This window comes from Oncorhynchus tshawytscha, linkage group LG12 (genome assembly GCF_018296145.1).
Source record: "Oncorhynchus tshawytscha isolate Ot180627B linkage group LG12, Otsh_v2.0, whole genome shotgun sequence".
Lineage (NCBI taxonomy): Eukaryota > Metazoa > Chordata > Actinopteri > Salmoniformes > Salmonidae > Oncorhynchus > Oncorhynchus tshawytscha.
The window spans coordinates 44,740,607-44,755,801 of record NC_056440.1 but is presented as its reverse complement, the minus strand read 5'-3'; the positions used below and the strand labels follow the sequence as shown (position 1 = coordinate 44,755,801).

Genomic DNA, 15,195 nt, shown 5'->3' with positions numbered 1-15,195 from the left:
TGTCACCAGCAAAGCACCCCCATACCATCACACCTCCTCCATGCTTCACGGTGGGAACCCCACATGCAGAGATCATCCGTTCACCTACTCTGCGTCTCACAAAGAGAAGGCGGTTGGAAACAAAAATCGCAAATTTGGACTCATCAGTCCAAAGGACAGATTTCCACCAGTCTAATGTCCATTGCTTGTGCTCCTTGGCCCAAGCAAGTCTCTTCTTCTTATTGGTGTCCTTTAGTAGAGGCACATTTTCTATGCAGAAATTTGACCATGTAGGCCTGATTCATGCAGTCTCCTCTGAACAGTTGATATTGAGATGTGTCTGTTACTTGAACTCTGTGAAGCATTTATTTGGGCTGCAATCAGAAGTGCAGTTACCTAATGAACTTATCCTCTGCAGCAGAGGTAACTCTGGGTCTTCCTTTCCTGTGGCGGTCCTCATGAGAGCCAGTTTCATCATAGCGCTTGATCGTTTTTGCGACTGCGTCCAGATTGATTGACCTTCATGTCTTAAAAAAATGATGGACTGCCATTTCTCTTTGCTTATTTGAGCTGTTCTTGAAATAATATGGACTTGGTCTTTTACCAAATACAGCTATATTCTGTATACCACCCCTACCTTGCCACAACACAACTGATTGGCTCAAACGTATTAAGAAGGAAAGAAATTCCACAAATTAATTTAACACCGCACATCTGTTAATTGAAATGCATTCCAGGTGACTGAAGCTGGTTGAGAGAATGCCAAGAGTGTGCAGAGCTGTCATCAAGGCAGGGTGGCCACTTTGAAGAATCTCAAATATAAAACACTTTTGTGGTTACTACATGATTCCATACGTGTTATTTCATAGTTTTGAAGTCTTCACTATTATTCTACAATGTAGAAAATAGTAAAATAAATAAAAACCCTGGAATGGAACTTTTGACTGGTATAATATGGTTTATAATGCTTTTGAATGACAATTCCGTTTTTTGGCGGGAAATACTGGGTCACCTGGGAGAAAAGAGATTTATTGTTAGGATGGAACATTTGTAAAATACCAGGAAAATATTGAACCCTAGTGCATTACGCATCTAAACACACTCAAAAAAATGTTGTTTCAGTTGTATTTCAATGAACACGAAGACGACTTCTTTAAAGTTTACGCCCAAAAAAAGACGATGCCTAAAAAACATGTCTAATGTAAGAGTGAGCTAGACAGTGATGATGGGGGGCTTGAAGCCATCGCTAAGGCGATAATATAATCATATATATGGCATTTAGCAGACGCTTTTGCGATCTAACAGAGTAAGCTAAAGCGCTACTGCTAATGAGCCCATATTAGAGTGTGGTAGAGGTACTATCAGGAGAGCCAGGCAGAGAGAAAAGAGGCACTGTTGACAGCTCACACACAGCCCGTCAGTCCCAGTGAGACCACAAGGCCTGTCAGAGGCAACCGAGTGACATCTCTCACACGCAAACGTGCATGTGCACGAACGCACAGCACAAATACAAAAACGTATGGACACGTATGCACACACGCACATGTACACGCACACTGGTGTGACGCTACAGCCATCAACCCGAGACAAGACAAAGAGGATAGCATCCCCTTACATTCTCGTCACGTTAAAACCAACAACTACTGGCCTTCTACAGAGCACCCTACAAACGCTCTACCGCATAAAGAAAAACAAGGTCTGTGTGGATGGACAACAGGTCAAAACCTTTGAGGACGACGTCACCATAGTCCGGTTATGTTAGGTGTGATGGAAGGACTGAATTGAGGCACCTTCGGTTCCATTTCCTATAATGCTGGAGGTATTTGTTTTGATCCCTGAAATATTCCATTATCAATCAGAGACGAGGAACGAGAGTCTATGGGAAGGTGGACGATGTGTGATGTGCTAGTGTGTGTGTGTGATGAGGTGGTGTGTGTGTGTGTGGGATGAGGTGGTGTGTATATATGGTGTGTTTGAGGGGACAGAGGGGACAGAGTTGCTTTGAGGGGACAGAGTTGCTCTGACGAGCGAGCGAGAGAGAGAAAGGAAGAGAAAATTGAAAGAGAGAGAGTGCCATGTGGTTAACACTCCACACAGCCTGACCACACAAGAGAGCCTCTCTTTCCCTCTTCACCCGCCCTCCCTCCTCTCCTTTCTCCACCTCCCCCATCCTTTCTTTTAGGACGCTGTCTATCCCTTTCTTATCCTCCTCCACCACCGCCCCTCCCACGCTCACCCGTATGGGGATCTGCTCGGTCTCGCTCTCCTTCTGCGGGTTGCGGTACTTCTCGTAGAAGTCCCTCTTCTTCTTGCTCTCCCGGTCGTCCTTGCGCTCTCTCTTCTCGGCGGGTTCGTCCGAGGCCTCGGGGGAGGGCAGGGGCGCGGGCTTGGCCGGCCTCTCCACCTCCAGGTGGTTCTCATTGGGGTTGAGCACCATCACACCGTAGCCTTCCTGGAAGACAACACACACAAATGTTAGAGAGTCCACGCATCTGCCTCCGACTCACTTCTGTGTCTCTGGCTGTGTGTGTGCGTGTGTTTAGGTGAATGCAGTTGATGCCCATACAATAATCAAAGTGAGTTATTGTATGGCCAATAGTGAGCCAATAGTGAGAGGCATCTGTGCCAGGCTGGTAGGGGAGAGACAGTCAGTCTTGCCATAGTGAATAGCATTGGGTCCAAAGGCCAGGTGTCACTTACTATCAAAACGAATTGACCCCTCCATCACTCATCTCAAGAGTTAGGGGCTGTCGTATACATGTGTGTGATCAGTGTGTGTGTGTGTAACTGCAATTCAAGTTTTGTGAGGATAACAAGGGGCATACAACGTTTAACAGAAACAAAATACAAATGAACAAACAAATTCTAAATGGCATTATGCTGTAAAACTAAGATAAGGAAGTCAGAAAATGTCCTGTAAGTTGTTCGGAATTGAAACAGGCAGAAACTATTATGGTCAGGGGAAGTTTTCACAAGGCCTTAGTGACTTCTTCAACTCTGAAGACATTTTTAATTAAGTGTGTTTATTATCCCAAGCACTCTCAAACTAAAGCAGGAAACGGAGGGATTCCTTTTCCATTTTGGCAGCACTTCACACACACACTCTCCCTCTGTATACACACACACACACACACAAAAAATTGGCAGATCTGAACTGACAAAAAGGTTTTTTGAAGACAAGTGTAGGAGTAAGTGAGGAAATTTCACTCTGATTCCTCCCAGAGACGCCATCACACACACTGTCTACACACTGCAGCACGTCTCCTCCGTTTTAATAAGTGTTAACACAATGCGTGTGTCCCTCTTCCGCCCGTCCATGTCAAACCTGCCCCACACATTAGCACCTGGTGTGTGTTGACAACAGCAAAATGACACTTTCACACATCCCCAGACTATAAAATGATTCTTATTTTCACACTCTCTCCGACCGACGGCTTTAGCCAAAGCTCCCACCACTCCATTTAGGATTATTCGTATCAAACTTTCAGACACTCTCAAATAAGACAAATCTGAACAAATTGCAGCAGTAGTGGGAGTACTTTCACCAGCAATTATATAACGATTTTATACAAGTATTAATTAGGGGCATACTTTATTAGGATCTATTTTGGGTTTTTAGGTCATAACTATTTCGCAAAATCTCTGACACCAACACCTTAATTGCTAGACAAATATTTTGAGTTTAAATATATTCAATGAAATAAATAATTCCGTTATTAAATCAGCAGAGACTTTTAAGGAAGCTGTAAAATAGAAAATGAAGTAAGAATGAATTGAATCACAATATTAAGACCGACAAGTTGAGTTGCTAAATGAAACAAACGTGATTAAATACATTTGTTTTTCCCAGTTTGCTTCTATAAAAATATCATGGTCACTACCAAACTAAGTACAGGATCACCATCAAAATGACATCACTGACAGCTGTCCATTAAAACAAGTCAAACAATATCAAGACAAACAAATAACTGACAGCCCTATAAAACCCATTGTTCCACACATCATAACACACATTGATATAGAGCATCGACCCACACGTTGACATTTTTCAGAAGAAGCCTTTTATTAGGGAGCTTATATGATTCTTTAGCTAGAGGAGGTCCTCGGCTGTTGGCTCTGACTTAAGTTCATTTTCTTCCAGTGTGTTAGGTGCTGCACATACGGCCCCGTACCACAGCCCCACCTGGGCTGGGAGCGGAGCTGGAAGGGAGGGAGACGTCTTTCTCATCTTCCTCCTCTTTTGGGCATACTAGCTGTCTGAAGTGGGGGGGAGGGAGGGGTAAAGTAATAGGTCAGGTTCTATTAAAGAGGCTTAGCTCAGTTCAGCACAGGCCCGGGGCTGTCTTTGTTGGCACAGCCACCACGGAGCAGTTCACACGGACCTTACGACCGGAGAGGATGAGGAGAGGAAGATGGGAGAGAGGAGGTCCGCTCCAGCTCTGTGCCACTGCCCACTGGTGGCAGGCTGGAAAAATGACTGGCAACACTGTTTTCCTCTCAATCAGAGGCGAGGAACGAGAGAGAAAGAGAGCGAGAGGGACAGAGGACAAGACAAAGGGTGAGGGTGGATGGAGAGAGAGATAGAGGAGAGAGAGAGACAGAAAAAGAAGAAAAAGAAAGAAAGAAATGGATTGGGGAAGAGAGAGATGGATAAAGGGAGAGTACCTTCACAGAAACCCAAAGTGTTCAACCCATCCATCCATCAATCCATGTGCCTAAGATCTACGCAGCATATAGGGTAAAGCGTTAATGGGTGAACAACATTAGGCCTACTGAGCTAATGCTAGCCCTGTGTGGCCCAGCCCTGCCTGGGCTGATTGTGGCTAACCCTTAGTGCTGCCCAGTCACCCTGAAGCATTACTGTGAGAGGGACCGGTGTTCCCCAGTATCACCCTGCATTCTCCAGCATCACAGACTTCTGCAGTAGAGCCATGGGTTCATCGCCTAGTCGAAAACGATCCTTTACGTCGACAGAGAAAGGTCTCAGGCAAACATTGGTCTCTGGGTCTCTTCCTTGCTCTCCTGTTCTGTCCAACAGCAAAGGCATTTTACACTAAGGGGAAAGAGAGTTAAGAGGCTGAACTGCAGAGTTTATTTATTCAATCATCAATGTATTCTGGTGTTTTGAATATCTCTGAAGTGAATGCCAACAGTAAGTACAAGGTCTTTTTTTATTAAAGGTGGTGCCATCGCTATGTAATTAGGGGGGGGGGGATGATGAACTTGTATTTAACAACAAATGATATGTATAATTTATAACGAAGTACTATTACACATGAATATAATTACTACCCTAGTTAGCGCCGATTGTCTCGATTGCCTGTCTGCGGTGAAAAAATCTCACGCTCTCGCTTGGTGTGGACACTGATGTTGCATCAGTGTTTCTTTATGCAGTGCTTTGCAGGATAAGCTTTACACACACACACACACACACACACACACACCCTTCCCATGCCCCTGAGTGCCCTGTGCCACCGCCACACAGAGCCCTGGCCCAGAGGGCAGCGGTCAGAGGGGTCACCCAGGCCCCTCCGAGGGGGACGCACCCCCGTCACCCCTCTCCGGACGCTCTTTAGCGCTCCTTTGTCGGGCCTGTCGAAGACCAGCCGACTCCCCTCAGATAGCACAACAATGGCCGCCGCTCAGGAAGCCCTGCTCTGCCGTCAGTCTCTGCCCTCCTCCATCTCCCAGTGTGTCACTAACGCCGCGCTGAGTATCAGCCTGACATCTCACACACACAGATCTTATTATACATCCCATTCAACGCCATCAACGGGTCTAATCAGTTCGCAGAGAAAGTGCAGATGCGCATCGACAAAGGAGAAAACGCAAATGCTGCGCGTCAACGGGGAAATATTGATGGGTCGTTTATGTTTATTTGGACCCAACCCGCTTTGATAAAGCTACGCGGTCAGACTGTGGTCATATTTGGCCGTGAGACAGTGTAACGGTAACGCACCATTGTCTGCCTTCTCAGTGGCATGGTTTAAAGGAGGCTGACAAAAATATTATATTTTTGACATAAAATATTATATAAATATTTTTTTTAAATAGGCTAAGGCATCCCTTTAAGAAGATGCTATCTCCATGTTCACAGTTGGGCTGTAATGAAATGAAACGTGTCTCACTTGTGTGTGTGGAGAGAGGCGGCCGAAACCGTGCACGTGTGTGTGTATAGAGTCTTTGATGTGTGAGCTCTCATGTAGCAAGCACGGCCTTTGGGCACAGCAAAAAAGGACATGCACTTGACAGGTACAAAGCATGGCTGATAATGGTCAAGGGGGCATGTGGGTAGGAAAGGGGATGATTGTGTGTGTGTGCGCTTTAAGGAAAATATATTGTAGTATGTGAGCTTCAGGAAGATGGGTGTATCAACGTGTATACAAATGTGTACACGATGGCATTGTACACTGATGTGAGAGGGGATCTGTATGTGCTCGCTACATTATCAGCTACGGCTGGCAACACTCTGTCTAATCCCTATTGGGGGGTTGTTCTTGTGTTAATATCAGGGCAGCTGACACTCCCTGTACCGACACCATCGGCTATACTTCCTTGTTTCTGTGATAGCCCTCCAGTGATTGGTTGTCGCGACTTGACAGGCAGAGGGCAAAGGCGCGCTCGCCACCGTCCAACCAATCAGAAGGCGAGGGAGGGAGACAAGGCGGCAACATGTCTGGAGGCGACACTGGGGATAGGCGGCACCAAGGCAGACAGAGGAGAAAAAAAGACCAACCTGGAAAATGAACGTGGGGAATCAAAGCCACATCGAGACACTCGGTCTCAATTCATGAACACACATTCATGGCTAATTCAGCAGATAATGATGCTTCCACAATATGTTCTATTGAGATGAAACCTTAATAAAGCCTTACACTAATACCTGAGATACAGGTAGAAAGCATGGGAGGATATATATAAATATATATGTGTATGGGAGGATATATAAATATATATATGAGAGCGCGAGAGAGAGAGAGAGAGAGAGAGAGGGAGAGAAAGCGAGAGAGAGAGAGAGAAAGCGAGAGAGAGAGAGAAAGCGAGAGAGAGAGAGAGAGAGAGAGAGAGAGAGAGAGAGAGAGAGAGAGGGAGAGAGAAAGCGAGAGAGAGAGAGAGAGAAAGCGAGAGAGAGAGAGAAAGCGAGAGAGAGAGAGAAGCAAGAGAGAGAGAGAAAGCGAGAGAGAGAGAGAAAGCGAGAGAGAGAGAGAAAGCGAGAGAGAGGGAGAGAGAGAGAGGGAGAGAAAAAGAGAGAGAGAGAGAAAGAGAGAGAGCGAGAGGGGGAGAGAAAGAGAGAGAGAGAGAGAGGGAGAGGGAAAGCGAGAGAGAGGGAGATATTCTCTTTGAGCCCATAGAGAAGCATGGGAGGCCCTGGTGGTGGAGCATGCAGGAATGGAAATACAGTTATATGAAATGGGCCCCTCCTGGGCTGAGGCAGGCCCCCCTCTCTCTCAGGGCCACCCCTGCTCTGGGTGACCCTGCCTGTCTCCGGCTCCACGTGGGCTTTTTCAGCAGCCAGGGGCCCATTATCCCCCTCTCCTCGTCTCTCCCAGAAACCACACAGCTCACAAAGCACTGTCAGATTAAGACACTGTACCCCCACCCCACCCCCACCAACCCTCTCTCACATATACACATACCCACAACCCCTCTTTCGCACACCCACCACCAGCCCTTCTACACCCCCAACCCCATCGCTCCCCATCTCTCTCACACACCCCAAGACCAGCCCTTCTAATACACATATAGATGTAGGATCATCATTTGATCACTCTTTTGACGCTGAGAATTTTCCTGCAGACGAGCTTTGTGATTGACACAAATTCACTGAAAACCCACACTAACACAGATATATTAACAGTATTCCACTTTTCATGTAGCCTCATTTTGACCAGCTAATAGCCTAACCACAATGTCAGCATTATTAAGGACTAACCGTTCAGATCCTGTTGCTGACCTAATATGTTCCTGTGGCTATCTGAGATTTATCTACACTACTGTCCCGAGTAAATAGATTCACTCACTCACTCACACCAAAAAAAGCACCCAAAACCACACCAAATTGATTGTCTCATAGACAGCAGGTGTCTTCGCACAACAACATGGTTTATTACTGTACAGAGACAGTCAATTCAATGCAGCCTTCAATAACAACCTGAACTGGTCTCTGTGATCCTCACTGTGTTTATAATAACGATCAACATTAGCATAATTAGGCCATGTCCTAATCCACAGTAACCTTATCTAACAAGTCAAGTTCTGTTCAGAGCGGGGAAAAACAAGGAAGTTTAACCTTGGCATGGGATGTGTGCTCATTTAGATATTGTTTACAGGCTCAACTGAATATTTATACAGGAGTTCAAAGTGGAGCGTTGTTGGGGAGGAAGTGAGGAGAATAGGAGTGGTTCATATCCCCCAGTGCCTCGGAATCTTTTCATGTCTGACTTAACATCTCTCCTTCTCTCCCCCCCCCTCTTCTGGTCCTGTTTATTTTCAGCACCTCCGCACGGACGCACACACACAAACACACACACGCGTCAGCGATAGGAGCAACACACTTGACGCAAAGCAAAGGCTCCCTCACATCTCAATTATTTATACGTCTCCTGGACGATTTCATCTCAGCAACTCGGCTACATTTAGCTTGCTTTCATTTTCTGAGCTACTGTAGAAGCTGGTTGACACCAGAGAAGATAGCCCAAATCTCCCGAGGCCCTCTCTACGCTCCCTTACTCTCATTCACTCTTTCTGATACACTCCATTTCCAATAGAATGGATGACCCCTGCCTGTACAGTACCAGTCAAAAGTTTGGACACACTTACTCATTCCAAGTTTTTCTTCGTTTGGACTATTTTCTGCATTGTAGAATACTAGTGAAGACATCAAAACTATGAAATAACACATGGAATCATGTAGTAACCAAAAAAGTGTTAAACAAATCAAAATATATTATATTTGCGATTCTTCAAAGTATCCACCCTTTGCCTCGATGACATTTTTGCACACTCTTGGCATTCTCTCAACCAGCTTCATGAGGTAGTCACCTGGAATGCATTTCAATTAACAGGTGAGCCTTGTTAAAAGTTCATTTGTGGAATTAATGCATTTGAGACAATCAGTTGTGTTGTGACAACGTAGGGTTGGTATATAGAAGATGGTCTTTTACCAAATAGGGCTAAGTCCATATTATGGAAAGAGCAGCTCAAATAAGCAAAGAGAAACAACAGTCCATCATTATTTTAAGACCTGAAGATCAGTCAATGCGGAAAATGTCAAGTTTTTTCAAGTGCAGTAGCAAAAACCGCTATGATAAGCGCTATGATGAAACTAGCTCTCATGAGGACCGCCACAGGAAAGTAAGACCCAGAGTTATGTCAGCTGCAGAGGATAAGTTCATTAGAGTTACCAGCCTCAGAAATTGCATCAGATGACCTGGCCTCCACAATCACCCGACCTCAACCCAAGTGAGATGGGTTGGGATGAGTTGGACTGCAGAGTGAAGGAAAAGCAGCAAACAAGTGCTCAGCATATGTGGGAACTCCTTCAAGACTGTTGGAAAAGCATTCCAAGTGAGCTGGTTGAGAGAACTACATGATTCCATATGTCTTATTTCATAGTTTTGATGTCTTCACTATTATTCTATAAAGTAGAACATAGTAAAAAGAATGAAAAACCATTAACTGAGTATGTGTATCCAAACTTTTGACTGGTATTGTACCGTTACATATTACCTCAATTACCTCGACTAACCTGTACCCCCGCACATTGACTCAGTATTGGAACCCCCTGTATATCGCCTCGTTATTGTATTGTTGCTCTTAATTAAAACATTTTACTTAATAATAATTTCTGAACTTGTTGGTTAAGGGCTTGTAAGTAAGCATTTCACGGTAAGGTCTGTTGTATTCGGGGCATGTGACAAATAAAATGTGATTTGAAGGGATGAAAATAGCAGTGTGGGTATAGGCAAACTATAGCAAGTCCCAGGCATTTTTGAGCTTGAGGAAGACAACCAATAACATGGATTTGCCTCCATTGAACCACACTATGGTAAGACCCATCCATTTCAACACACAAGGACTGTGTTAACTCCACAACACATGTCAAGAGATTAGGCTGATACTAAATTCCTCTTGTCTGATGAAACTACACACACAGACAGAGATTTAGACACACACACACTCTTGGAGAGCCCATCCTATGGTGATGCATACACTAGCACACACACTGCTTCATCAGCTCTCAGCGCGGCACACCGTGGGGGTGTGGTGGTGGGGGCTGGACGGAGCATTAATCAACGGTCAGGTGGAATTTGTCAGAGCTATCGATTGTGCAAGTAAATGTTACAGAAGTCATTTGTCAAAAAAGAAACAAATACAGGAGGGCAACGTGTCAAGTGTTCACGGTGAAGTGACAGTGAACACACACACACACACACTCCTGTGTTCCTGTGGTTACACCAACCAGCCTGCTATAGTTTTCACCATGTGTTGATCAGATGATGAACTTTGACCCAACGTTAGAGATTAAACAGAGGAACAGACGGAACGTAAAAAGCAGAACATTCGTTGAGTAGATCATCTACAAACATCATTACCCCTCAAATACACGGAGAACCTACCTCGTATTGCACTGTCATAGTGTTGTATCCTTGGGTATCAAATCAGTCACATTAAGTGCCTGTACTGTAGATTGTTCCTGAGGTCCACACAGCTATGAGGCCTTACCAGGGAGACAAAGACACACTGAGGTAGGGCTAGCTGGAAATAAATACAAATCCCCATTCTTACGCCGTTAGCATTGTGATTTATATATTCTATTGTCTTCCCTCAGCATACACATCCATTTTTAATGGAGGGGGAGATATAGATCATGGAATGATCGGTGCCTCCTTATTTTCCTGTCCAACTATTTAATGTATAAATCAGAGTCTTGCACCCCAATGGGGGAGACGGCCGGGGGAAGCAGAAGGCAGCTCGGCCCGGCACAGGGCCACCGGAGGATGGTTCTGGAGGCAACTGGTGACAAGTGTGTGTGTGTGTGTGTGTGGGGGGGGGTTAGGGTTAGAATCAACAGACCAGGGCCAGTGAAGGGCTTCTATAAATCACGACATCACACAAACACATCCCCATAGCAAACCTAAGCATTACACACTGTCCATACCTTTGTTATGTATGCATCTTTGTATGACAGGTGCGCGTGCATGTCTCTGTGTGAGCAAGACTGTATGGGGAGAGATGGCACGCACAATGTCCACAACTCCCCTCTGTTGTAGTTACTGTTTTCACCAGCAATGAGAACTGTAAAACCACTAAAGAGAAGGGTCACACACCTCCACAACCACACATAACAGTACCTCAAGTTGACCCACAGGAAGCCAAACCCCTGAGGCCACGTGATGCCTGATCCCCTAGGTCTACATCTGGTCACTCAGCAGCTATAGGGCTTGGAGGCAAGGGTTTGGGATTAGGGGCTGGGACTGGTGGCTTGGGCTTGAGGAGGCGTGACTGGCTCCGGAGCTGTGATCTGACATCCAGGCTGTAATCTGGAGATGTCTGGGGGTGAATAATGAGATCCTAGTAACCAGGCCCAGGTATTAATCTTCGTGAACACCACAGACCTTGGGCGACCTTTAGGGGTTAGGGGTTAAAGTGGAATCCTTTGACCTCTGCACTGTTATTGTGGCCAGAAAGTGAGGGCCAGGGGCAAGCTGGTGGTCCTGCTGGGATTGTTGATTATGTATTTATATGTGTGTGTGTGTGTGTGTGTGTGTGTGTGTGTGTGTGTGTGTGCGTGTGTGTGTGTGCCCACCCATACAAAACCATAGGAAAGAATAATGTAACTTGCTTTCTTTAGTAGTAAGTGTGTGTACCAGGCTACATGTCATGCTAGCCTGATGGAACATGATATCTACCATGGTAACCTGCCATCTCATCACTAGAACTGCACCATAGGTACAAGAGTCAGGTGAGTTGGCCGCAGCCAGTCTCAACATCTGTTTAAAGTGTTAACAGCAGGCATGGCTGCAGCTCTGCCCTGCCATTTACTCTGGCAATTTTCTCAGGATGTGACCTCAGAAAGAAAAAAAGTGTTGAAGGACTGCGTGCGTGTGTGCGTGTGTGTGTGTAATACAGAGCATTTTCCATAGTGTCTTAACACATGGCTTAGTACATGCTTGAGAGGACACACATGGAGCTACGCAAACATGATGGAATCCCCTTTATCCTTTACAAAGGGGCATACACATAGGCCTACACACGTACGGAAGAGTCTTCCTTGAAACAACAAGATAAACCAAGCTCATAGTTTCCTATTAACCTCGGCCATTCCCGAAAATAGGTTTTAAGCAATTAACCGTTCAAGGCAGTCCTAAAATAAATGCCCCGTCCCATCACCACAACCAGCGACACCCTCTTAAAAAAATATAATAACATTTGAAGACCACCTGTTGTCTATTATTTTTACATACTGCTTTCTCATAAATCATAACACTAGGTAATTAATCAAGCTGTCAAAACAGGGACTGGGGGTCACATGGCAGGGTCAGGGGTCGTATCCATGCCGATGGAGGTCAGGGTCACACCACATTCCTCATTATCAAGTTGGGATGAGAGAGGGCCCGAGCAAACAAAAGCGAAAGCAGATGGAGAGGGACGGATGGAGAGAAAAAAAAAAAGGAAAAATAAGAGAGAAAAAAAAAAAATTGGGACAAAGAAAAATGAAAGAAGCTGTCAGCTGCCTGCAAATGAAGATAGGGGAGCCGACACTGAGAGGGGAGGCGCGAAAGGGTGGAGGAAAAAAAACGAGATACATTTTTTTTTTAAAGGACGGGCATAAAAGAAAAGAACAAGAGAAAAACTACAAGATGTTTCTTCCGTACAGACACAACATTTGTTGGCAAGAGGGCGGAGGAGGAGGGGGCAGTGGCTTGCGAGGCCCGTCTCCATTTGAAAACACGGGGATACAGATGTGGCAGATATGACTGTTATCTGCCTGTGTCTATCTATTGAGAGAAATGATCAAGCACAAAGATCGTCTCTCTCTCTCTGTCTATGTCTATGTCTCTCATCAAAGTCACGATTAGATGGAGCAGACAGATTGACACGCATCGACAACAGATAGACAGATAGATGCAATAGAAGGACAATGAAACGCTCATTTGCCATAAACAGCCCATGTCCTGCAAATATATTCAAAACACACATAACAAGAACCATAGAGAGAAACAGAAAGGTTGCTACTCCTGTCATTGCTTGAGATTAAGGGAATTATTTCAAAACGCTGCCTTTTCCCTCTTTGGTCGCCTACATGTGACCACAGGTACTCCCCATATTCAAGTCGTGTCAAATGAAGCAAGTTAAACCCACACGGCAGTGAATATTTTATCCTAACTTAAGCTTGCACAATCAAAGGTGGGGGTGGGGGGGGAATGCTTGGTAAGGGCGAGAGAGAAGGAAGAAGAAAATAAGAAAAACAATCTCAAAAACGCTAATGCCGCGGAACTCCTCGCATTAGAGTCGCGCATCCCTCCCCGGCGTGAGACGCCGAAACCTCTGGCGTGGCGCTCTATCAAAAAACATCACTCCTAAATGAGACGCGACCACTGCGCAAAATTAGCTGTCAACCTTTCCTCAAAATCGCTGTTAATCTCGTTCCCAGTGTTTGCGGATTTATCAGCACATGCATCAATGTCAGCTCCTTGGTTACTGAGGCGCACTACTTGGGAGAAGATATAATTAAAAATGTTTAGGCATGGGGGTGAAACAGCATCTTCGCTTCCTTGTCGTCTGCAGAAGACGGCGTGATAAAGAGACAAGCCTCTCTCTCGTTGTCGTCAAACTCAGGGGTCGGCGAGCGCTGCTATCGCTGTAATGATGTCCACGCAGCACTGGAGACGAGAGCCATTATTTAACGGTGCTTTGACTCAGAGGAAAACAATGTCCCGCACATCCTTCTCACTCTTATCAACTGTTGAAAGGACAGGCTTACTCCCTTATCAAGAGTGTTCCACACACACCAGAGGAAAGACAAGTGATCCTAGAAATTCTCCTGGACTTTAACCCCAAATAATAGAAAACAAGGAAATACCGATAACTAACAATAAATCATTACATACATAATACAAAAGGTCTACACACGTTGTTTCAAGTATTCAGATACAGTTGTATCGCTATAGTACCCATCCAATAAGGTAGCATGTTCTGTAACCCAAAAATTAACTGTATCTCTAACTAACCAGCAGCAGAATACTTCAAAATACATCAAAACTAGGTCCTTGACTGACCTGAAGAAACAAACAACTACTTCACAATGTAATTAAATACTTGATACTTGTCCAGCATCCCTCTTATTATGTAGCTGGCCTTTCCAAACCATCACTATTCTATCCAGCATGTGTCAAGACGAGGGGGGGGGGACAGACAGGAGCGGCATTAGCTATTCAACGGGCCTGTCTCTCTGTATGTTCGCTAGGCTACCTCTGGGACTGGGCTGCTGAGATGTCCTGGAAACTTACCCCTTATATCACATACCCTGGCCCCGCCTGTATGCCCGTCTGTCTGTCTGCCTGGCCAGACCTGGTCAGATGACAACAAGCCAGACAGCTTGGAAAAGAGAGAGACATGTAAAATACATCCTGCATAAATAAATCTCCCCGTTGAGATTTTTGTCCTCCCTCGTCTCCCTCTCACTCTCCCCTGGGTTGGGGTGTCGGGTCACGAGACAACCGTGTGTGGATCTGCGAAACTCCTACTGCTCTGTAGGTGTGTGCAACTAGTTCACAAACAATGTGTGCGAGATTGTGAGTGTCGCCAAGCTCATTCCCATAAGGGCAGACACCTCCCTCTGGCATCTTGGCCTCAACAATATCATACTCACTCAAAACCCATGGGACTCTCCTATAAGGGTAGTGGGCAGTCTAAAGTGTGCTTGTCTCGTCTTTAACATGCCAATGACAGTATAGAGGCAGGTCCAACTAGCTCTCACGGTCTCACGTCAGAATTAGACGTTCATCCATGTTTTGCAAATGTCAAATTTTGAAGTAGCTGAAAAAATCAAATGTTGAAGTATTTAAGGTTACATTATTAAGATTAGGGTTAAGTTCAGGGATTAACTCCAAAATCTTAAAGTTAGGCATTAACTCTGTATGGTTGAGTTTAGGGTTAAGGTTTGGGATAGGCTTAAGACCAAAATCTCAAAAACAACTTTTGGAACTTTTG

At 45.2% G+C, this 15,195-nt stretch overlaps 1 protein-coding gene across 4 annotated transcripts in view; it reads right to left on the bottom strand.

The window, feature by feature from the left end:
• The window catches only part of LOC112263389 (cotranscriptional regulator FAM172A homolog), a 275,706-nt gene that overhangs the window by 151,912 nt on the left and 108,599 nt on the right, over positions 1 to 15,195 (bottom strand). For all 4 annotated transcript variants that reach the window (XM_042330688.1, XM_042330690.1, XM_042330691.1 and 1 more), the window contains exon 7: positions 2,216 to 2,431. In XM_042330688.1, the coding sequence (XP_042186622.1) occupies positions 2,216 to 2,431 (216 nt within the window). The remainder of the gene's footprint in view (positions 1 to 2,215; positions 2,432 to 15,195) is intronic.